This window comes from Herpailurus yagouaroundi, unplaced genomic scaffold, assembly GCF_014898765.1.
Source record: "Herpailurus yagouaroundi ecotype Mexico unplaced genomic scaffold, PumYag 29, whole genome shotgun sequence".
Classification (NCBI taxonomy): domain Eukaryota; kingdom Metazoa; phylum Chordata; class Mammalia; order Carnivora; family Felidae; genus Herpailurus; species Herpailurus yagouaroundi.
Window position 1 is genome coordinate 100,721,987 of NW_024412377.1, and position 25,862 is coordinate 100,747,848.

General features: G+C 41.2%; 1 protein-coding gene across 2 annotated transcripts in view; it reads left to right on the forward strand.

Annotated features, from left to right (window-relative positions):
* Positions 1–3,789: 3,789 nt before the first annotated feature.
* Positions 3,790–25,862, forward strand: part of FAM169A (family with sequence similarity 169 member A) — a 93,480-nt gene continuing 71,407 nt past the window's right edge. The window contains exons 1-2 of one of the 2 annotated variants that reach the window (XM_040450850.1): positions 3,790–3,967; positions 21,746–21,917. In XM_040450850.1, the coding sequence (XP_040306784.1) occupies positions 21,915–21,917 (3 nt within the window). In that variant the 5' untranslated portion in view covers positions 3,790–3,967; positions 21,746–21,914. Of the gene's footprint in view, positions 3,968–15,561; positions 15,633–21,745; positions 21,918–25,862 lie in introns of those variants that run through there. The other variant, XM_040450860.1, reaches the window with a different exon arrangement.

Below are 25,862 nucleotides of genomic sequence, written 5' to 3' on the forward strand. Positions count from 1 at the left end.
GCTTTCACTGTTGGAAAGAAATAAGTATATCAGCTCCTTCAAGAAACTAAAGTTCTGAATGTCTCCTCACTTCAACCAGAGAAGCTTCTGAATAATGCTGTCTTCGAGTAAGAATTTCGTGACCAGGGAAATTTGGAAAAGTATAGGTGATCTCCCCTGAGTATCAAATCTTTGGGCTAGATTTCTGATACAAATTGAAAGGCAGAAAACTCAATATATACCCCTGAGGAATCTCAAATAGAAGAGAGTCCTGAGGGAATCTAAGCAAAGTGGACTTTTCTCTAGGAAAAAGCTTTGGAACTTTCCCAGCATTCTCTTCAGCTGAGTTGTCCTATGAAGTGCAGTTCCGTGGCATCCAGCCCATCCTGATCTCCACGAGTTTGGACAGTGCTGCTCTGTGTCAGGCAGAATCTCCATTGAATAGTAACTGCCCCTGCTTTTGTAGCCGTGAAACTTTCCCCACAAGTATTATAATGTCTTCAATAGAGCAGGAGGGAATAATCGGCCACAGAGGGGACTGGAAATGATTTTAATCACTGAGAATGACATTGCAAGATGACTACAATACTTAAGGTGATGTGTAAGGTTTTATTTCACAGAGCAGCAGATTAACTCAGTTCACTGAACAGACATGGTCTCTGGTAAAACATTCAGAGATCTGTTTGGATCTAGTAAGTTTTACAAAAGCAGCAGAAGAAAAATTCTTCTTCACACACACACACACACACACACACACACACACACACACATACACACACACACACACATACTATCAGCATTTGGGGGGAAAAGCAACCACTTGAAAGAAAATGGGGGAAAAGTAACAAAAAAAATAAAAATTTTAAATTTAATACCATACAAGAGTACGAGTATATGTTCAGTATGACACCATGATGAAAAGTCTTGCTTTATAGAGAAAATTAAGTGACCTAAAGCATATTTTTGGGATTCATGATAATGTCTAGAAAAGCAGCCATCAACCTTTAAAACACAAAGGCAATGATACTCCTCTCCCAATATGCTCTATTTAGGAGATTGTTTACTATTTATTCAGACTCCTGGCTATTTATTATAGACTGGTAACTGCTAGGTTTGGGGATGAAGGATGGGAATGGGAAGATATAAAGCAGTTGGAGACGCAGTCTTCCTGACCTTCTAAGGTCAGAGTCACCATCCTCTCCCCCTGCCTCTGGGGCCATCCTGGTTTTCCAGCAGGTCCTTGCTGGCTGCCCTTTGAGCTCTGTAATGGAATTGAGTGTAAGGGAGACAAGAAGGCTGGTATCCTTGCCAGATTCTAAGAACCAGTGGGCTCAGAGATACACTGCTTCTCATCAGCCTGGCTCAGCCTCTTCCCAGAACTTGTCAGCTGGAAGTTGAGTCTCAACTTTGACCCCTTCATAGCCTGAGGTTGGGCCACAGCTTGGGCCCCAGTGGACCCTGCCCAGGACACCTGATGCATTCCTTCTTGCCCGTCCCCCGCCTTCTGTCCTGGGGCCACACTACTTGAATCATGGAATCTAATTGCTTCAGTTGAAGGCTTGGGTCCAGTGCCCTCTCCTGGACATTGGGATGACGGTCAAGAGCACAGGGACCATGTCCAGATTAGGCTGAGCTCCCCAGTGAGATGCTGCATGAGGAAAGAAGCGGCCCTTGGTGATTCCTTCTCCCCAGACTCTCAAGGGAGGTTCTCTGAGGGCCAGAATGGCCGAGGCTTCCTACTTGGGAAACTGCCCCAGGACTTTGGACACTTACAGACTGGGCTATATAAATCCAGCAGGTCTCACTCCAGGGTCAGAATGGGAGTCTGCTTTGTTTTTTCATCAGTGTTTTTCCTTGAATCAATGCTGCTGTTGGCAAGCTGTCTTTACTATCTCGTGTGTTCTTTGCAAAAAACAAAAACGAAAAGACGGAAGCAATGATTTAAGTGTCCTCCTTATTCTCCCAATTATAATGGGTTCCAGAGTGCTTGATGGAAAACTTTTCGACTGTAAAAACACTCATAGATTTGGCAAAGCATACAAGTTATAAAAAGCTGCTGTTAGACACAAAAAGCACAATCCATGGAGAAAAAGAGTAATAAATTTAGGCATTAAAACAAAAATTTTTCATTCATTAAGAGATACTATGGAAAATAACTAAATCTTTTTATCAAAGCACACTAGTAATAATAGTGATAAATATTTACACCGTGCTTCCTATATGCTAGGTACTGTTCTAAGTATGTTGCATATATTAACTTGTTTAATAATAGTCTCCTCATTTTACACATGAGGAAACTGAGGCACAGAGATCTGACTTTAAGTGAAAAGCAAGCCATGGACCAGAAGAGTATATCCAAACCATGCACATGCAGACACACACCAAATTCCTGTGAAACAATAGATAGAATAAAAATAACTTAGCAGAAAACTAGACAAAGGACAGAAACAGGAAAGGAGATCCAAGTCTTCTCTTAAAATGTAAATGATGTGCAATCTCAATAGTAACTGGAGAAATGCATAGACAATAATGAGGGAGCATTTCCCCTGTATCTACCCCATAAACGTTTAAGACTAACAATACCAAGTGTTGGTAAGAATGAGAACAGTTGGAACATTAGTACATTACTGGCAGCAGCATGGACTGCCCAGATATGTTGAAGAAAATCTAACCTTATATGGTATAAAGTTGAACGGGCTCACCTCTTATGATACAGTAATCTCACTCCTAAACATGTATTCTAGAAAATACAAGCTCTTGGGGCGCCTGGGTGGCTCAGTCGGTTAAGCGTCTAACTTCGGCGCAGGTCATGATCTCACGGTTTGTGGGTTCAAGCCCCACATGGGGCTCTGGGATGACAGCTCAGAGCCTGGAGCCTGCTTCAGATTCTATGTCTCCCTCTCTCTGCCCCTCCCCCGCTCATGCTCTGTCTCTCTCTGTCTCAAAAATAAATAAAACATTAAAAGAAAATCCTGAGTGGAGACACGTGGATGAGAATTTCTGTTGAGCAGTTAATAATGGCTAACTAGTGAGAACCATCTTAACTTCTATCAATAGAAGATAAATTGTAATTGATTCATATGCTAGCCAAATATACAGCAGTGAAAATTACACACACCTGGTAGCCCGTGTCTCTGTGTACCTCCCCACTCCCCTCTCTCCACTGCTTGCTAGGTTTACCAGACCCTTCTCTTAGCATGGTCTTACTGTGAGCAAGGCAAACACAATTAAGTGTTTGTTAAATTACAGCTTTTTCCCATATTTCCTCCCTGAGATTTCCCAGCACCACTTTCTCCTTTTTATTTTATTTCACTTTTTTTGAAATTCAAGAGTTTTAAAATTCTTTAGTCACATATTTATACACAATTGGTTGTTTTTCTCCTCCAGGGGGTTAATCACATCCACAGTGTACATGGTTTGTTTGCTTTATTCTGTGGCAGCCTTATTTCTAAATCACCGGGTGGGGGATGTCTCATCGTGGCCTCCATCCTGGAAAAAAAAGCCCCTGCACGATGTGCAGGATTCACGTTTGCCCAGGGTGCAGTGGCAGGTAAGGGCATTTCAACTTGAGGAATGAAAATATGTAAAAGCACAGAGAAGTGAAACAGCTGCTTGTTCCCCCGAACTGCTCACAGTTCACAAAGCCCTCAGTGTGACTGAAGCAATGTCAAGGTTAAGTCCTACTGTGGGGGTGGGGGTGTCAGTCTGGAAGAGGGAGGGCTTTGTCCTTGGGAGTGGGGGAGGGAGCACATAACACAGGCATTTGACTTCCTGTCTGCAGGTCCCTGGTCTTGCTTTCATACTGCTTCCCGCAAGGTCTTTTCTTATTGCCGTAACAAGTCATGTCAACTTACCAATCCTGAAGACACTTGCTGAAAGGACCCCAGCTTTGAAGAATGAACTCAGAAGGAACATGATTTCATTTCTCTCCAACTGTAGTCTTTCTCAAAAGTAGCCAGAATGGCTGAAGAGGAAGCCGGAGACGGAGGTAGGCAGCAGCCTGACTGCTAGGGCTTAAGACAACATGCTAAGGATTTGTACCTTAACCGGTAAGAGATGGGCAGTCAGCAAAAGGTGTCAGAGTCTGAGAGTAATACATACTTCCCCTCACACGTAAACATGTATGTGTATGTATAGATAGACACCCTGTATTTAGAGACATTATTCTCTGTAAATGTATCAAATATATATATATATATATATACACACACACACACATATATATACGTATATATATATACATATATATGTTATATATATATGTTTACAACAATTGCTCAGTTATTATACTCATATGCACATATAGTGTGTCTATACACATTCATATATATGTATATATGTATATATACACAGTTTAGTATGTACATATAAAGAATATTATATATGCATGCGTGTGTGTGTGTGTGTGTGTGTGTGTATACAGACAGAGAAAGAGAAACAAAGAAAGACAGGCAAACAGAGACAGATAAACAGAGATACTGGATGGATACCTACCCTAACTATTAATAGTGCTTACCACTGGGGGCTGAATTGTAAGGGGGCTTCCACTTCCTATTTGATATCCTGATATCCTAGTTGATATTATTTGAATTTGATACAAGAGCATACATTGATTTGGTAATACAAAAATCTCAAAAGCATAAATATTTAGGGAACAGTATGTAGATAGAGGCTAATAATGAATATTTTTTTTAATGACTTGCCCATTGTTCTATGGAAATACAAGAGCTGTGGCCCTCTTGGCTGGCCAGAGGCCTGGGCTGCAGGAGGGTGGAGGTGGGGACAGTCTGGAGATCAGTCAGGACCCATTGCAGTAGACCCAGGAGAAAATGAGGTATAAATTATACACACTCTTTCATTGCTGAGGTTTTGCTCCTACTCTTCTCCAAATGGGGAACTTGCTCCCTTACCCCACTTCTCCACCTACTGAGATTCTGTTAATCCTTCAAAGCTGAGTTAAAATCCTAGTTTCTCTGTAAAGCCTCTGCATTCCCAGTCCTTGGTAGAGTTACCTCCTTAGTGTTTCCGTGACACTGTTTCTTCAAGTATGGCATTTCTTTCTGCCTTGTTCTAGCCCTAGGTTATTTATATATCCTAAACAGAGTGTAACAACTTTTTTTCTTAATGTTTATTTATTTTTGAGAGGCACGCACACAGAGTGTGAGCTGGGGAGGGTCAGAGAAAGAGGGAGACACAGAAACCAAAGCAGGTTCCAGGCTCTGAGCTGTCAGCACACAGCCTGATGCGGGGCTTGAACCCACAAACTGTGAGATCATGACCTGAGCCAAAGTCGGCCCGCTTAACTGACTGAGCCACCCACGTGCCCCTAGACTGTAACAACTTTGAGGATAAGAGCCATTTCCTATCATTAAAATAAAGAAACAAAAACCACCTAACAGTGCAAGGCTTTGCATGTCATAGATTTTCAATAAATGCTCATAGAATGAACATTATTTAAAAATATATATATTGAGGGGCACCTGGGTGGCTCAGTCGGTTAAGCGGCCGACTTCGGCTCAGGTCATGATCTGGCGGTCCGTGAGTTTGAGCCCCGCATCGGGCTCTGTGCTGACAGCTCAGAGCCTGGAGCCTGCTTCAGATTCTGTGTCTCCCTCTCTCTGATCCTCCCCTGTTCATGCTCTGTTTCTCCCTGTCTCAAAAATAAATAAACGTTAAAAAAAATTTTTTTTAAATATATGTTGAGATAGAAACGTTTTGAAACCTATAATTCCTTTTTTTTCCTCTGTTGATGTCACTTACCATAAATCCTTTTCTCCTGATTTTATTACACTTAAATTAAAAAAAAAATGATCATAATAACCATGCCTCTGAATAAAAGGTTATTTTCTTTTATTACAGTTCTCCAGAAGTGTAATTTAATGTTATACATATCAGCATCTGCTTCATGGGATTTCAACCTCTTGGTCCATGAGAATCACCTAGAGAGTATTAAAAAAAAAAAAAAAGATTCAATTCCCCAGAGCCACTTCCCGGTATTTTGGTTCAGTTGGTCTGAGGTGGCCCTTATTTTAAAAGTTGGAGATGTTAGCTTGTAGACAGGTTGAAATTTTCCAGATAATTTCGATTCAACTGGTCTGAGGTGGCCCTTATTTAAAAAAATTTTTTTTCACGTTTATTTATTTTTGAGACAGAGAGAGACAGAGCATGAACGGGGGAGGGGCAGAGAGAGAGAGGGAGACACAGAATCCGAAACAGGCTCCAGGCTCTGAGCCATCAGCCCAGAGCCCGACGCGGGGCTCAAACTCATGGACTGCAAGATCATGACCTGAGCTGAAGTCGGACGCTCAACCGACTGAGCCACCCAGGAGACCCTGGCCCTTATTTTAAACAGCAGGTGATGTTCCCTTGTAGCCAGGTTGGAGTTTTACTGCTTTAGTTGATTGACTAATGCCCCAGGGTCATTTCTTGTGACATTTCTCTACCAGAGAGAGATCAAAGACTTCACGTAGATTCACTTGAGATCATTCTCTGCCATCTGGCTGACTCCCTGGGTCCTCCTTATTTCCATCAAAATTCTAGAAATATTTTAACTTCCTTTCACTGCCCCCACACCACACACATAGCTCAGTAGCTTTATTCTTCACTTTTCCCCACTTTTTTCAAACTCCCTGATAATTCAACATATTACAATGAATTTTCTCTTTTTGTACTTATAGTTCACTACAAATGCCTTTTAAATAATTCTTCCAACTTTATTGTTTCATATTTTTTCTTTTTTTCTTTAAAAAAATTTTTTTTAAGGTTTTTATTTGTTTTGAGACAGAGAGAGACAGAGCATGAGCAGGGGAGGGGCAGAGAGAGAGGGAGACACACAATCCGAAGCAAGCTCCAGGCTCTGAGCTGTCAGCACAGAGTCCGAGGTGGGGCTCAAACTCACGGACTGTGAGACCGTGACCTGAACCGAAGTCGGACGCTTAACAGACTGAGCCACCCAGGCACCCCTGTTTCATATTTTTTCAAAAACGTCCTAGGCATATTAAAACACATAGGTACATGTGTATTGCATATATGCAATCCCACATAGACACATAGGTGAATGTGTCTCTCCCTATGTTGTTCCGCTCCTTGCTTTTGTTTTTTAAACTTGTTCTGGGATCTTTCAAACGTAAAGATGAGCATATAAGAAATGAACAGTTAATAAACAGTAGTGTACATTCAAGTGGCCAATAAATATATGAAAATATTCTCAATCTCATTGTAATTAGGAAAATGCACGTTCAAATGAGAGTGACAATGAATTTTACATCAGTCAGCCTTAAACTTTAAAAGTCTGACAAGGGAAGTTGTGAAGCAACGGAATACCAAAATACTGTTGATTTGAGTGTAAGTTAGTACAACTACTTTGGAGAACAAGTTGGTAGGATCAAATGTATTAGTCGGCTATTGCCATAGAAATGCTGTGTAAAAACAAAACAAGGGGCGCCTGGGTGGCGCAGTCGGTTAAGCGTCCGACTTCAGCCAGGTCACGATCTCGCGGTTCGTGAGTTCGAGCCCCGCGTCAGGCTCTGGGCTGATGGCTCGGAGCCTGGAGCCTGTTTCCAATTCTGTGTCTCCCTCTCTCTCTGCCCCTCCCCCGTTCATGCTCTGTCTCTCTCTGTCCCAAAAATAAATAAACGTTGGAAAAAAAATTAAAAAAAAAATTAAAAACAAAACAAAACAAATACACCAAAAGAACTCTTCAAGTCAGCAAAGATTTCTTAAATAGGACAGAAAAGAAAAAGAAATGAAAGAAAACTGACTAAAAAAACTCCAGGGGTGCCTGGGTGGCTCAGTAGGTTAAGCCTCCGACTTCGGCTCAGGTCCTGATCTCACGGTCCATGAGTTCGAGCCCCGCGTTGGGCTCTGTGCTGACAGCTCAGAGCCTGGAGCCTGTTTCAGATTCTGTGTCTCCCTGTCTCTCTGACCTCCCCCCGTTCATGCTCTGTCTCCCTCTGTCTCAAGAATAAATAAACATTAAAAAAAATTTTAAAACAAAAAACAAACCAAAAAAAACTCCATCAACTCCTCGTTAGCACTATTAAAAGGGTGAAAAGGGAATCTACCGACTGGGAAATATAGTCTACAAAGGACTTGTATCTAGAACATATAAAGAACTCCTACAAATCAATAAGAAAAAGACAAAAACTTAAAATTAAAAATAGACCAAGATCTGAGCAGTCACAAAAGAGGGTATTCAAAAGACCAATAAGCATATAAAAAGATATTGTTCATAAATAGGTTGAAAGTAAAAGGATGGAAAAAGACCTACCATACAAACAGAAAAAGAGAACTGGAGGGGCTAAACTCCTATCAAAGCAGACTTTAATATAAAAGTTTGTAGAGATAAACAGGGACATTCTGTAATAATAAAAGGGTCAGAAAGATGCAATAATTATATAGTTTATAGAGATATATTTACCTAAAACTGAGCCCCAAAAGACATGAAGCAAAACTTAACAGAATTGAATGGAGAAATAGATAATTCAGTGATAATAGTTGTACTTGAATGCTCAACTTGCTATAATGGATAGAGCAACTAGAAAGAAAGGCAGCAAGGAAATAGAATACTTTAACAACACTATTTACCAACTAGACCTCATGGACGTATATAGAACAGTCTGCTGCACAACAGCAGAACATACATTTTCTTTTCTTTTCTTTTCTTTTAATGTTTATTTATTTTTTTTTTATTTTTTTTATTTAAAAAAAATTTTTTTTTCAACGTTTATTTATTTTTGGGACAGAGAGAGACAGAGCATGAACGGGGGAGGGGCAGAGAGAGAGAGGGAGACACAGAATCGGAAACAGGCTCCACGCTCTGAGCCATCAGCCCAGAGCCTGACGCGGGGCTCGAACTCACGGACCGCGAGATAGTGACCTGGCTGAAGTCGGATGCTTAACCGCGACTGCGCCACCCAGGCGCCCCAATGTTTATTTATTTTTGAGACAGAGAGAGATAGAGCATGAACAGGGGAGGGGCAGAGAGAGAGGAAGACACAGAATCGGAAGCAGGCTCCAGGCTCTGAGCCATCAGCCCAAAGCCCGACACAGGGCTCGAACTCACGGACCGCGAGATCGTGACCTGAGCTGAAGTCAGATGCTTAACCGACTGAGCCACCCAGGCGCCCCCAGAGCATACATTTTCTTAAGTACACATGAAACATTCTTGAGGATGGAATTTAATTGGAGACCATAAAACAAATCGCAACAAAGCTTAAAAGACTGAAGTCATACAAGGTATGTGTTTGCTGATAACAGTGGAATGAAATTAGAAATTAGTAAGAAAAAGATTTGGAAATTTTACATGTATGTGAAAATTAAGCAACATGCTCCTAAATAACCAATGAGTCCAAGAAGAAATCCCAACAGAATTTAAAAAGTGCTTTGAAGTGAATGCAAACAAAAATACAACATAGCAAAACTATGGGAAACACCAAAAATAGTGCCGAGAGGGAAATCTATACCTGTAAACAGCTATATTAACAAAGAAGAATAATCTCAAATCCATTACCCAACCCCCCACTTAAAGAGACTAGAAAAAGAAGAGTGCACTAAATCCAAAGCATTGACTAATGAAGTAAATAATAAATATTAGAGTGAAAACAAATGAAGCAGAGAAGAGAAAAACAATAGAGAAGTTAAACAAAACCCCAAATTGTCTCCTTGAAAAGACCAACAAAATTGAAAAGCTTTTAAATAGACTGACCAAGACAAAAAGAAAAGACTAAAGTTACCAAAATCAGGGGTAAAAAGGGGTCATTACTATTGACCTTACAGAAATCATAAGAGTATAAGGGCATACTAGGAACAAATGCCTGTCAATAAATCAGATAATCTAGATGAAAAAGACAAATTCCTAAAAACACACAAACACTCAAAACTGATTCAGGGAAAAAAAAAAAAAGATAATATATACACTAACAACTAGAGATTGAATTAGTAGACAAAAACTACCCACCAAAAAAAAGCCCAATTACAAATAGCTTCACTGCTAAATTCTACCAGACATTTAAAGAATTAGTACAGGGGTGCTTGCCTGGCTCAGTTGGTGGAGCATGTGACTATCTTGGGGTTGTGAGTTCAAGCCCTATGTTGGGTGTAGAGATGAGGAAGGAAGGAAGGAAGGAAGGAAGGAAGGAAGGAAGGAAGGAAGGAAGGAAGGAGAAAGAAAGAAAGAAAGAAAGAAAGAAAGAAAGAAAGAAAGAAAGAAGAAAGAAAGAAAGAAAGAAAGAAAGAAAGAAAGAAAGAAAGAAAAAAGGAAAAAGAGAGAGGGAGGGAGGAAAAGAGGAAGGAAGGAAGAAAAGAAAGGAAGAATGAATGAATTAGTATAAATCCTTCTCAAAGTCTACCAAAAAACAGGGAGACAATATCTCTTAACTCATTCTATAAGTTCAGTATAATCTGATAATAAAGACAGACATCACAAGAAAAGAAAACCATAGACCAATGTCACTTAATGAACATGGGTGCAAAAATCCTCTGCAAATACTGGAAAACTGAATCCTATGTCATATAAAAAGGATTATACACCATGACCAAACGGGATTTATTCCTGAGAATGCAAGGTTGGTTCAACATATGAAATCAATGAATGTAATACATCATATTAATAGACTAAAGGAAAACCACAGGATCCTCTAAATAGGGAAACAACACTTGACAAAATCCAACACATTTTCATGATAAAAACGCTCAACAAAATAGGAAAGAAAGAAACTTCCTCAGCCTGATAAAGATCATCCGTGAAAAACCCATTGCTAAAATCATACTTACTGGTAAAAGACTGAAAACTTTTTCCCTAAGATCAGAAAGATGTCTGTTCTCATCACTTCTTTATAACATTGTACTGGAGGTTCTGGCCAAGCAATTAGGCAAAAACAAGCAAACAAAAAAAGAATCAAGACAGGAAAAGGGGAAGTGAAACGCCTTCTATTACCGAACCTCAAGTTTGCCCTGCCACTCAGAAGACCAATACTCAAGAGACAAGTTTTGATTGGAAAGTAATTTGAACTTTATTCAGGAGGCCAGCCACCTGGGGAGAAGGCAGACTCTTGTCCCAAAACCAGCTCCAGGGTTTCTGCCTGGCCCAGGAGGTTTTAAAGGGATTTGGGGTAGTTAATTGGCAAAGGGAGTGCAGTGGCCTGCAACATGTCCTGATCATGTGCAGCCTCCGTGATGCCAGCTACAAACGTTATCTCAGGGCTCAGGGGTTGTACCAAGGGGTCCAGTTCCTGTTTTGTGATATGCAGGAGTGCTCTGTTCTTTCCTCAAAGGAGGGCAAGGTCTACAGATACACAAAGGGAGGTTGGTGAAATTATTTGTGTGACCTAAAACAACAAAGCATTTTGGTAAAAATTTGCTAGGCTAATCAGAAAGCTGAGGTGGCTTCAGCCCGGCTTGCTGGCCTCTGCAGCCTGGGAACCTTCCAGTCCTTCACTCCCCAAGTCCTGTGGTCTGTCTGCCGTGGATCCAAGGACTTAGGTCAGCACCTAAGGAGTGCGTTAGCCTGCAGCAAGTTAATCCTCGACACCAGTTGGAATGCAATTAACACTTCTATTTGCAGATGACATGATTTTGTACAGAGCAAACCCTAACGAATCCACCAAAAATCTATTAAAGCTGATAAATTATTTCAAGGAGCAAGATACAAGATTACTATATGAAAACCAATTGAATTTCTATACATTAGCAATAAACAGTCTGAAAATTAAGAAACCAATTTCATGTGTAGCAGCATCAGAAAGAAAAAAATGGGAATAAATTTAACTGAGGAAGCACAAGACTTGCAGACTGACAACAATGCATTCTTGAACAAATAGCAAAGAGGATCTAAGGAATGAAAAGACATTCGGTGTTTATATATTGGAAGACATGATATTGTTAAGATGACAACAATGTGCGAATTAGATTCTGTAGATTCAATGCGATCTGTACAAGAATCCAACTGCCTTTTGTGCAGAAACGGACAAGCTGTTCCTAAAATTCATATAGAAGTGCCAAACGATTCTGAAATGGTTGGTGTCCATCTACAAGAGAAGGGGAAAATAAATCTTGGCATTTTTATACAATGGGATAGTACACGGAAATAAAAAAAGCTACTTCAACACTCAGCAACATAGTTGACTGTCACACACCTAAGGCTGAGCCAAAGAAGCCAGACACAAAAAAGTTCAAATATAAGTATACTAAGTTCTATTGGCATGAAATTCACAAACAGGCAAAACTGTGATGTCAGATGTCAGAAGACGGGTTACCATTAGGGAGTGGTATTGACTGGTAGGGGAATGAAGCAGTGTGCTGATGTGTTGGTAGTGGTGATTGATTTGGGTGGTAGTTATCTGGTTGTCTACATATTAAAAATTCATTGAGGGGCGCCTGGGTGGTTCAGTCAGTTAAGCGCCTGACCCTCGATATCTGCTCAGGTCATGATCTCACGGTTGGTGAGGTGGAGCCCCACTTCGGGCTCTATGCCGACGGCTCCGAGCCGGCTTGGGATTCTCTCTTTCTCCCTCTCTCTCTGCCCTTCCCCACTTGTACTTTCTCTCTCTCAAAATAAATAAGTAAACTTAAAAAAAATAATAATTGAACTATACCCTTAATATTAGAGACCTTGTGCACCTTCCTGTAAGTGTTAGATCTTAACATAGAAAAATCAGAAGTTTAAATCCCTTCACTTTGTGTGACACCTGGTTGGCTCACTTGGTGGAGCATGTGACTCTTGATCTCAAGGTTTTGAGTTCGAGCCCCGCCTTGGGTGCAAGAGAATACCTAAAAATAAATCCTTTAAATCCCTTCACTCTGCCATACATGTATGACGCTCTTTGTCTCATCCCAGTTTCTCTATTGTGTTAGTTAATCTCACCATCTATAAAGAATTTTGGTAAAGATCGTAGCTATGGTGCTTATTTAAAATGTGGATTCTTTGGCCCCATTCTAGATCTCCTGGATTGAAATCTGTAGGGGAGAAACTTGGGACAATGCATTTTTAGCAGAGAAGCTGGAGAGGCACTCTAATAGGGAAAGCATGAGGGAGTCTGCACCACACTGAAGGCCTGGGTCCACCCCATCCCCCACGCCGTCTCTAATCAGTTCCTCTGTAGCATTTTCAAACCAAGGCCAGGCAGAAAAATTGAGAGACATTGTGTATTGTTTCTGCCTTGATGTGGGGGGAAGCAGAAGACTGACTGTCTGTCCTCTAAGCCTTGGCAGGACATGCCTTTTGCTGCTGTCGGATGTGTTTTTGTTCGGGTTCAAAGTTCCATCCCGTTTTTGCTCCTTTGCAATATAAAGGAATTCAAGTGATTTGCTGAATTCTTTTTTTCCTCTGTAATCATCCTGGTTGAGCTGGAGTATTCAGAGTTTCACAGGTTTTTGTTTGTTTGTTTTGATTTTGGGGTTTTGAAGTTGGAGTAAAGGAGTCTTCCTTTTATGTTTTTCTTTTCCTTTTTTTAAAAAAATTTTTTTAAAAATGTTTATTTTTGAGAGAGAGATTGACAGCATGAGTGGGGAAAAGGCAGAGAGAGAGGGAGACACAGAATCCAAAGTAGGCTCCAGGCTCTGAGCTGTTGGTACAGAGCCTGACAAGGGGCTCGAACTCACAAACCTTAAGATCATGAACTGAGCCGAAGTGGGAAGCTTAACCCACTGAGCCACCCAGGCGCCCCTAGCTTTGTGCTTTTCTTAATTACAGTATCTAAGGCTTCCATATGCAAATCTTTACTTGGACAGCATTTTATGTTCCACCATTATCTGTAGGACAGAATTTAGCTGTGAATCGAGTCCCTTGTGCAGTCCCTGACGTGAAGAAAGCTGGTCAGTAATGTTGCCACCTCCTACTTTCTAATATTTTTCGAAATCAGTAAAAGAAGCTCATGGTGGGGGTGTTGAATAGGTGTGTAGGAAAGTGAATGGGGTGGGGGTGAGATTATAATGCCTCTATCTTTATTTTTTATTATTATTTTTTTAATGTTTATTTATTTTTGAGAGAGAGAGAGAGAGTGAGTGGGTAGGGGGCAGAGAAAGAGGGAGACACAGGATGTGAAGCAGGTTTCAGGCTCCCAGCTGTCAGCACAGAGCCGGACGCGGGGCTCGAACTCATGAACCGTGAGATCATGACCTAAGCTGAAGTCAGATGCTTAACCAACTGAGCCACCCAGGCGCCCCAATGCCTCTATCTTTAGTAAACACAAGTGTAAGCATTGTACACGTTTTAGTTAGTAGGGTGTTTGCATAACAATGTTCTCAGAGTGTGGACCGTGCCACCAAAACCCAAAATAATGGGCTGGAAATTGATTTTCATTTAAAATGAGTTATGTCTTCTTATGGAGCTCCATAAAGGGCGATCCCAAATTATCCTGGATCTGCTTGTCAGTGTTCATGATCCTTCACCTAATAGAGTTAGGATCACCTCAGTGTCAAAAAACACTTTGTTTTGTTCAAAAAAGGTTCTCCTTCAGGATAGACAAGTTAGAAAAAGGCACCCCTCCTTCTGGCTGATGAAGCCTAGAGTTAGGAGGCTTGGCTTGGCACACAGAACCCCAGCAGGGTTTCAGCCTTTTCTTGGGCCGTCTGTGGTGTGTGGCCTTGTACAGGGCCCAGCTGTGTGTGGAGCCAGTGAAACAATGACAGTATTGCATGCATTCCCAGAAACTCTCTCTCTCTCTTTCTCTCTCTTTTTTTTTTTTTTTAATTTTTTGAAGTTTATTTTTGAGAGAGAGAGAGAGAGAGAGACAGACAGAGTGCGAGCGGGGTAGGGGCACAGAAAAGAGGGAGACACAGAATCCAAAGCAGGCTCCAGGCTCTGAGCTGTCAGCACAGAGCCTGACACGGGGCTCGAACCCACGAACTGTGAGATCATGACCTGAGCCGAAGTTGGACCCTCAACCTACTGAGCCACCCAGGGGCCCCTCCCAGAACCTCTCTTTATCCACATATTGATTCTGCTAGGGCAGTGGGCAAGGATTGAAGTATAGGGACTCATTTATTGTGAGACTGATGGGGCAGAGACCTTTACCCTGTTACGCGGGAAGAGAACCTTCTCAGTCTCTTTTGGAGTTGTCCCTCTTTTCTGATTGTGGACACGTTGGCCCTGAGAACTGCGGAAACTCTGGGCACCTACAACTCCATCTAAACCCCTGCACTAGGAGAGCTGACTGAACTCCAGCATGGCTTCCAGCAGTCCCAGGCCCTGGGATGATCTGGCCCTGCTTCAGTTGCTGTCTGGAAAAGCTCACAGCTGCCAAGAGAGTTACTGTTTGTTCCAGCCAACACCTGATCAAATGCCCTTGACCTCCCTTTCTTAGAGCATTAAAAAAACAAAACAAAACAAAACAAACAACTTCCAGTTGTAAATTCTTCCTCTGTCCCGTTGAGATGTGCATGTATCTCCTACAACCCCCAGAGTGCCTTTTCCAAAAACTTGAAAGCCATTTCTTTGAAATGTAATAATCCAGTTAATAGGACCTCTGTCTTCCAGGCTCTGTGGGAAGTAGAAGCCTAGCTTGGATAAATTCCAGTTCACAGACACAGATGACTGAGTCACGTTGTCACTAACCAATATTCTTGCCCACTTTTTGTAACTTTTCGCTTCTCCGGCTCTGATCGACATCCCCTTGCTCCTCCGCCCTCCTCCCTCATTCTGTAATTGAACTACGGTGAGTTGGTTTCTTGGTGAGTTACAGATGGAGACTACCCCAAGTGGAGTTATAAACCAAAGGAAACTTTATTTGCAGGAACTGAGATCATGAGGAATAACTTTGAAAGCCATGACTCGCCGAGCAGGGATGGGTGGGTTCCTTTAATTTACAGTTTAGGATGAATATTCAGAAAGGGGAGCTTTGTCATCGCTTGGAAAGGTGGGCTGATGGTTGCTCAGGCATCCTTAGAAAATGTGCCTATACATGCCTCCTCTGTTATGTTAATAACAGAAGCTCGTGCTCCTCCTAGGGCAGAGAATTTAATGTTCTAGCGAAGCAAGGTAACTGTCAGACAAAGGGAAGGGGCTATGGGCACACTCTGAGAGTTGGTATAAACTGGATGGGGTCTTGGGCTCCTTATCTACAGTTAGGAATGGAGGGCCCTGCTTACTTCTGAAACGCTCTTCGAGTTTTACCATTGATTTACTGTCTCTGATATGGGTGGGCTATTTCCTGGCCTCCTAGAGCCCGTTTTTGCATTCCCTTTGTTTCCTTAAAATCCTAACTAGCGAGGTTTTTGCATTTCTTTGTAGTTCTGATACCTCCTAGGAAGTTCCACAAGTAGTGTTCTAGGGCACGTAGAGTGGGTGAGGCACAGATCTTGGAAAATAGCTGGCGGCCTAAGATGATTTGTCAAGGGTTACAAAATCTGTGTCTGGTCTTTCTTTTTCTGGGGGCCACTAACTCTTTCTGCTTACAGTGCTCTTTTCAAAAGGTTCAGTCACCTCTGCACAAATCAGAATTAGAAGTCAGCTCTTTTCCCCGACCACGATGGTTAACTGAATAACATTTGTCTTGACTCGCTTTAACCAGTGTGTGGTTTTATCTTTGATAGTTCTTTAACTGGCCCTTATCCGGTTCTTTCTATGAAAGTAATATAACTTGCTGTAACTTAATATTCTAGCACTCATATTTTTCCATGTTGCTATCTAGTTTCCATAAATATAGTACTTCTTGTTTTTTTGAAAAGTTTTATTTATTTAAGTAATCTCCACACCCAACGCGGTGCTGGAATTCACAACCTGGAGATCAAGAGTTGCATTCTCTTCTGACTGAGCTGGGCAGGCGCCGCCTATAAATATAATACTTAATCACTGCACAGTATGGGTTATGTGCTATAAATTTCTTAACCAAAAACCCAATGGATTTTTTATTATAAAAGGACTATGTGTTCATCATGGAAAATTAAAAAACTATAAACAAAATATAAATCTCCTCTCCAGTAATCCTACTACCCTGTTTTGCCTCTTTCTAATCCATTTTCCAACTTTTGCTGTTAACATTTCAATATATGTCTTTATGGCCTATATATTCTCTGAATATATCCATATGATTAAGCATAATATTACAAGCAAAAGTGGGATCTTTTTAAACAGATGTGTTTTCTACTTAATTATTTCCTGATGTTATTAAATATTGTTCATAAATGCAATTTATTTTATTTTATTTTCAGAAATGTAATTAAAAAATGACACAACATTGCATTTTTGGTACATTGGATGTGCCAACATTTATTTCGCAACTTCTTGGTGGACTTTCCTGCCCTTTCTCCACCACCAGTATTTCCCTATTACAAACAATATTGAAATAGTCCTATAAGCAAATCTTTGTGCTCATCCTTAATTAGTTCCTTTGGATAAATTCTGAAGGGAGCTTTTAACTCCACTGAAGATCAGCTCCTTTTTCTTTTGGCTTCTATAACACCACAATTTCCCTTTCCTCTCTCGTCACAGCTCTGCTTCCCATGTAGGATCTTCTTATGAAGATTTAGATCGTCTAAATCCTATTAGATTTTGACTGGGCATGTGTTTTTTTTCTCCCATTCTTCCTCAGCAAGCTCATTCATTCCATGGTTTCCATAACCCTTCCTGTGCTGATGGCTTTCCATCTATAACTTCAGTCTAGATATGTCCTCTGAGCTGTAGTTCCTAAAGATCTATTTCATATGTCTCCACTTGGATATCTCACAGCACATAACAAACATAGCCAAGGGGTGCCTGGGTGGCTCAGTTTGTTGAGTGTCTGACTCTTGATTTTGGCTTGAATCACGATCCCAGAGTCTGGAATCAAGTCCCGTGTCAGGCTTCATGCTGAGGACGGAGCCTGCTTATGATTCTCTTTCTCTCTTCCTTTGCCTCTCTCCCCTGCTCAAGTGCTCTCTGTTTCTAAAACAAACAAGCAAACAAAAACAAAACAAAACAAAAAAACCTCAACATAGCCAAAATGGACATAATGATTTTTACCTCCCAAATCCTTATTCTCCAGTGATTCCTATTTTGGTGAGCAGCACCAGCATCCACCCAATGGTTCAAGCCGAAAACCTGGTGATCTTGTCTTCTCTATTACATGGCACATTTTGCCAAGTCATGTTGACTCTACTTCTCACCTTTAAGCTTTAGAATTCATTTACTTCTCTTCACCCTCACTGTGGGCTCTAGGCCAGACTGTCATCAGTCTGTATCAGTTCCATAACTGCCTCTTTGCCTCTTCTCTTCGACTCATTTTTCACATTGCTGCCTAAGAAAATTTGCTAACATGCAAGTGTGGTCATGTCAGTCTGAAATTTAAACTCTTCAAATGTCTCTCCATTGCCTTTGGGATTGAGTCCACTCTCTTTATCATGGCTGGCCAGGACTTTTTAAAAGAATAACTGGTCCTGCCTGTTTCTCCAGCCTCATTTCTTGACACTCTACACTCTGCTAAAAGCCTTGGCTGTCTCAGTTCAGCCAGTAAGCCATTGTTCTACAGGCCATATGCACGTTTCTAATTGGCTCTGCCTGTCCCATTCATTGCACTACCACATCACAGAGTCCATCTAGAGCAGTGCCTGACATAATAGACATTTTAAAACACATGTGTTGAGTCAATAAATGTATAAATATTGGGTGAGAGGATGTTAATGCAAATATTTTCTAGAAGCTGGATATATGCTAATTGAGAAGAGGTATAGTTAAGTCTGTAGTCTAATGTCTTAAGTCTAGAGTAATTGAGAACAATGGTCAATTTCCTGCTTCAGCACCTTGGGTCAATTTCCATACCTCTTGGGGCACCTGGGTGGCTCAGTCAGTTAAGCATGGGACTTGGGCTCAGGTCATGATCTCATGGTTTGTGAGTTCGAGCCCCGCATCGGGCTCTGTGCTGGCATCTCAGAGCCTGGAGCCTGCTTAGGATTCTGTGTCTCCCTCTCTCTCTGCCTCTCCCCCATTTGTGCTCTCTCTCTCTCTCTCTCTCTCTCTCTCTCTCTCAAAATTAAGTAAACATTAAAAAAAATTCCATACCTCTCTAAACCTGTTTCCTCATCTTTGAAATGAAGATATAGGTATAGGTAGATACTATACCTCAAATAGATAGTGTGAGGATTAAGCAAGACAACTAAGGTAAAATGTTTAGTACTGCAAGGGAGGAAAACTTTTCCTTTCTTCCCTTTAAGTCTTTGGTTGCTCTAATAATTAAACTGACATAAAACAGGTTAAAAGGAGAAATACTTAATTACATACTTACAGGTGCCCCACTAACACATGAGAGGCTCTTTGACAGGCAACTGAGGTTCATATGCCATCCTGAGCTACAGAGAAGAGGATAGAAGTCCGGCATTTCACACGGGAGAAAGATCATTCATAGGGAGATGGGAAGAGCCAATATTTGGTAAACAAATGTATGCCATGCCATGAGGAGGAGTCTTATGTTAAAAAAAAAAAAAAGGTTAATTTTGGTAATAGCGCTCTTCCTGGTATAGGCTTTCTATCTAAAATTTTAGAGCAGTTACAGGGAAGGTAAAAAGCTCTTTCTGAGTCTGTTGGGCCTTGACTGTCTTTAGCTACAAATAATCTTCATGCCAAAGTGGCACATTCTGGGGTGGACTGCTCTGAATCCCATCAGTACAATATCTGGCATACAAGTGTTTAATAAATGTAATCCAACAATAATGACAATGGAGATTATGATACATTGCCTCCAGATGGGTGTTCCCTTTTGCATGCCAACCTATTACACGATTTAGCTGTTTCAATAAGCCTTCCCAGTTCCTATTAACAATTAAAAATAATCCCTCTTATTGCCTGCAATAAGAAAGGCAAACATTTTGCATTTCTGTGATTAGCAACAGTATACCTATTATTAAACATTCATGGTATTTATACATTTTGGCTTTCTTAAGAAAAGAAATGCTTCAGGGGTGCCTGCCTGGCTCACTTGGGGGAGCATGTAACTCTTGATCTTCGTATTGTGAGTTTGAACCCTATGTAGGATATAGAGATTACTTAAAAAAAAAATTAATAAATTTTAAAAAAAAGGCTGGGGGGCGCCTGGGTGGCGCAGTCGGTTGGGCGTCCGACTTCAGCCAGGTCACGATCTCGCGGTCCGTGGGTTCGAGCCCCGCGTCGGGCTCTGGGCTGATGGCTCAGAGCCTGGAGCCTGTTTCCGATTCTGTGTCTCCCTCTCTCTCTGCCCCTCCCCCATTCATGCTCTGTCTCTCTCTGTCCCAAAAATAAATAAAAAACGTTGGGAAAAAAAAAAAAAAAAAGGCTGGGTCACCCGGGTGGCTCAGTCCATTAAGCTCCCACTCTTGATCTCACATTTCATGACATGGAGCCCTGCATCGGGCTCTGTGCTGAGAGCACAAAGTCTGCTTGAGATTCACTTTCCCTCTCTCTGCCCCTCCCCTGCTTGCATACACACACACACACACACACACACACACACACACACACAGACACACACACACACAGTCTCTCTCTCTCTCTCTCTCTCTCTCTCAAAATAAATAAATAAACTTTAAAGAAGTAAATTTTTTAAAAAGGGTAAAAAATGCTTCAATGACATCTTCGTGAACATAACTTTTTTTTCTTCCTAAAAGTTTCCTTCAGATAGATTTCCAAGAGTAGTGTTATGGTAACACATTTACATTTTCAGAAGTTTTGATATGTATCGCCAGGTTGCTTTCTGTAAAGTACAGACAAGTTCTAATTTTATGATCCCTCCCTAAATCCTGATTCTTCCACTTGTTTTTCATTAAAAATGAAAACATAATTATGCTTTTCTGTATATCCTTTATGTGTACGGCACGGTGATCACTTTGGCCAGTAACTTGTTTCTAGATGACTCTTATCATTTCTAGACAGCCATTTGTCATCCTTTCTCATAGTGATATTAGAGACTTACTGAGGTCATGTGTGAAATGTGTTAAAAATAAAATGTACTACCTGGTTAAATATGATATTCTTTTCATAGTCAAAACTGAGGTGGTTTTTTTTTCACCAAGTACTCGGGGAGGTAAGTCACTGATTTCTCCAGAATGCAGTTACTTAATAGAGCAGCAAAATCAAAGAATAATATCTCTATAGTATAGCATATATACTATAGAAGAATGTTCCTTTATTTTTTTTTCCAGCTATATCAAGGACTTTGGTTTAGGTTTAACTTTGACTTTTGGTTAGGGTTGCATCTGTTGGCAAGTAACAGAAGACTGGAGGTAGGTGGTGTGGAATTGGTGTGGCAGCTCCAGAATGTCATCATTGTCCCAGGTTCCTATCTCTTGGCTGGGGTATAGTTACACGCGGATTTCATTCCCTTGGTCAGCTCATGGCTTCAAGATGGCTGCTCTGATCCGAGACATAAGTCTTCCTCCCAAGCAGGAAGAAGAAAAAAGCACAAATGGCAAAAGGCAAAGGGATATCTGAATCTTTTTTTTTTTTTATCAGAAAAATAAAGCTTTCTTGAAAGCTATACTGAACAATCTTTTGTTTACATTCCATTGGCCACAGTAACTGTATAACTATCCCAGTAGCAAGAGGAATCTGGGGAGGAAAATAGTTTTAGTCGGACACATTTCCACCCTGAACAACATAGGGGCTGTGAGAGAAAAGCGGAGGGAATGGATATTAACTAGGCAAATTGGCAGTACCGGCCATCCATGTAAATATGTATGAAAAATACCACATGTTATTTCCCTTAAACCCAAATTGAACTTACCAAATACTCTGTGATTAAACTTCTGTTTCACATTAGACCAAAGCAAACTAGAAAAAACAAGTGTAACTGGACTTCTCAAACCTGTCATTTCTCTTGTTCAGGTTCTTTCCACCTGCCTCCCTCAACCCTGCGCATAGTATCACTCAGGAATTTGACATCTGCAGACAGTAGTAGTGCCTGACAAAGAAAACCCGATCAAAGTGCTGCATTTAATCCTGAAAGCATTCCTGTGACATATTTCATAAACCAGAGAAAGAAACAAAGCATTCTATGGTATGGAGTCCTATTTTCTTCTAGTCCAAGGAGGAAGGATTGCTTCCTCATTTCGCCTTTGCCATGGCTGACATTATCAGCCAACTAGTTAATCCATTGGCTGACATTTTAGATCTGGAAGTCCCTGGGCTGCTTCATTCATTAAAACTTTCCTACTGTGATTTTAGGAATTTAAAACATATATACTCTATATATTAGATCCTGGTTCTACACATTTTAGTCTAATGGAGGGTCAGTGATGGTAGTAAATCTCTTCTGGGGAATCATATTTCTTCCATAGACTAAGTAAATATAAATATAAATAAAACTTATAATTACTCTCTGGAACCTAAAAAAAATAAAAACTTGGGGGGCGCCTGGGTGGCTCAGTCGGTTGGGCGTCCGACTTCGGCTCAGGTCTTGATCTCACAGTTCGTGGGTTCAAGCCCCGCATCAGGCTCTGTGCTGACCGCTTGCTCAGAGCCTGGAGCCTGCTTCAGATTCTGTGTCTCCTTCTCTCTCTGCCCCTCCCCTGCTCACGCTTTGTCTTACTCTGTCAAAAATAAAATAAAAATGTAAAAAAATAAAAATTAAAAAAAAAACAAACTTGGAGAGCAATTACCCTTGAAAGATGCAGAACGGTTTTTTTTTTTATTTTTATTTTTTTAACGTTTATTTATTTTTGAGACAGAGAGAGAGAGAGCATGAACAGGGGAAGGTCAGAGAAAGACGGAGACACAGAATCTGAAACAGGCTCCAGGCTCTGAGATGTCAGCACAGAGCCGGACGCGGGGCTCGAACCCACGGACCGCGAGATCATGACCTGAGCCGAAGTCGGACGCTTAACCGACTGAGCCACCCAGGCGCCCCCAGAACGCTTTTTAAAAAATATTTTTGCCTTTCAAAAACTAACAGAGGATACAGTTTTGTTTAACACATATGAGGAAGTCTTACAAGTTTTCTAACTAAGGGTTTAATTTTCTCTTCATGTCCAGGAAAATACCACTAGATCTAAGAAATAATTTAAACATGAAGGCAATGAGAATTTGGTATGTTTTAGGGCTTCAAAAGCAAAATCCAATCATATGGCATAGGATTTTGTGCACACAAAAGGTGGTAAAGAATACTGGTTAAGGAAGTGTACTACTGAGCCATAGTGCCAGAATTATTAGCTGTGTGACCACGGGCTAATTACTTAGCTTCTCCGTGTGCACCTCAGTCTTTTGTACGTTAAATGGGGACAATATTAGTATGTACTTCAAAGGATGAGTGTGAGAAATAAATGAGTTAATTTCCACAAAGAAGCTAGTAGAATGAGTACCTGGGCATTTGTTAGCAGTCAAAAACATTAGCCATTATTTTAGCCATTAGGAACTCCTCTTTTCCAGTGCTAGGACTCTTCTCTTGTAAGCAACCTCCAAAATCCAGTTGTGGCAATCTTCTCTTAATATAGTTCCACCCTTGGGTCGCCTGGCTGGCTGAGTCAGAAGAGGCTGTGACTCTTGATCTCTGGGTCATGAGTTCAAGCCCCACACTGGGTGTAGAGATTACTTAAAAAAAAAAAGGTTCCATTCCCCTTTGAACATGTACTAAAAATGCAATGGAAACTCTTAGCATGTTTCCTTCTGCTTGTAACTTAACAAAATAATAATCAGAGCAAGCATATGCAACAACAAAACCCAAAGCAATAGTCCTTTTATTCTCTACAAAACTATTTATGTATGTATGTATGTATGTATGTATGTGTGTATGTATTTCTTATTTCTAAATATTTACTTACTTTGGGGAGACTGCAAGTGGGGGATGGACAGAGAGAGGGGAACAGAGGATCCAAAGCAGGCTCTGTGCTGACAGCACAGAGCCCAATGTGGGGCTTGTACCCAGGAACCATGAAATCATGACCTGAGCCCAAGTCAGACAGACGCTCAACTGACTGAGCCACCCAGGGGCCCCTTTACAAAACTTTTTAGACCAAAGCCTCAAATATATTTCAAAATGTTTTGGTAGTCATTCACAGCATGTATTAATCTGATAAAGGCTCACTTTTTAGTTCTTTGCCCACTAATTGCTCATGGATCCCCAAGACTATGGGGTAACAGACAAGCAAGATTTAATGAATCGTGGCCAAAGAAGTAAGTAAATGATTTTTTTTTCTTAAACACCCAAGGCCACATAATGTTGCAAGTAGAGAAAAGAGAATGAAGTCAGAGTGTCCTCACAGAACACTCCTCACATAAGTAGGAGACAGAACTTCTTCAGTGGTTCTCTGAAGGTAGAATCCTTGCCATAGGAAGACAGCTGGGTTTAGCTGTCTGGATGGGGTCACTGGACTCTTTTATAGGGCTGGGTGGGTATAGTTCTGATGCCCACCAGAGTGGCCAGACATTTGGGAGACAAGCCTCTCAAGCACAAGTACTCACCCACAAAACTTATAGCTAAAACTCAATACGCCCATGATTCAAACATTCGGAACAAGTTGTTCTGCCTAGCTTTGTACTGGGGCTTACAGCTTCAACAACTGTAGCCTCTGGTAGCAAAAAGAAGAATATCTTCCCAAAGTGGCAATTGTTTGGGATTACCCTGGAGACTCCTACTTCCGTACAGCTCTAAAAATAGAAATTCAGGGGCGCCTGGGTGGCGCAGTCGGTTAAGCTCCGACTTCAGCCAGGTCACGATCTCGCGGTCCGTGAGTTCGAGCCCCGAGTCGGGCTCTGGGCTGATGGCTCAGAGCCTGGAGCCTGTTTCCGATTCTGTGTCTCCCTCTCTCTCTGCCCCTCCCCTGTTCATGCTCTGTCTCTCTCTGTCCCCAAAATAAATAAACGTTGAAAAAAAAAATAGAAATTCAAAGGTTTTATAACTCCATTCATTTAACATTTGCTACGCATAAAAACCAAACTATTCAAATTTCCTGCTCAATTAGGTCTAGTTTGTTAAGGTCCACTAAAAATGGTAAATATTTGGCATGTAACATTTAAGATTTCTGCTAAATGTTACAAATTAAACATAGTAGATGTGACCTTATTTTTTAAGAGCAACTCGAGGCAGAAAAGCCTATCCAATTAAAAAAAAAAATCTGAATCCAGTATGTCTCTATCAACAAGTCTTCTCTGAAGTATTTATTGACCTTGTTGATCACTATTAAATTTGTGAAAGACTGGTATTGTGATTGCTAAGTATTTTTGAGGAGTGAAAAACAATTTGAAATTTACTGGATGAGCTGAAAACAATGCCACAGATCTTGGATGTTTAAGTTTATTTTCCAGAGTTTGTGTATAAAAAGAGGTCTTAAAATTACATAGAATACTGATCCTCAATACATTTCTTAAACATATTTAAACTATGGCATGCATTACTTTTAATCTACCACGCTTTAAATACTTGAGAGCATATCTTTCTTTCGTTGGAGTGTAATTAGCAAAAGGGCCTTGAAGTGAGTTAGGAGCGGGAAGAGGAAGAAAGGAGGGTGGGGCCGCCATCCTTCTGGGTCTGGGCTAGTTTGCTTGTCCTACATTCTGAAAGAGAAAAGGTCAACGCAGGAAATTTAGTGATTCCTTATTATCTTAAGATGGAAGTCATGGCTCTTGGACTCGTCCAGACTGTGCGTGGAGAGCTCAACTTCCTTTTCCCTGGCATCCTCCTAGGTAGCAGTGGGTTTAGGAAGGAGGTGGCGGGGCGCAGGCCCACGGTCCTCGCCCGCGCTCCCTGCATCCGAGTCCAGAGGCCGGGATGTCTTGGTTCACCCAGTATACATTCTAGGAGGGCCCACGCCATTGCCAGACTGGAGATCTCCGCTGGCGTGTGCAAACGGGATTCTGCGAATGTTGACATTAAAGGAATACGCAAATTCAGCGTCGTAGTCCCCGCAGCTTACCCGCACCTATTTTTATATCTAAGCCAAGGTCACTCTTTAATACCGGGCCACAGCCCTGAGCTGGGGCGTCGCGCCCTGCCTTGTGACGGCGGCCC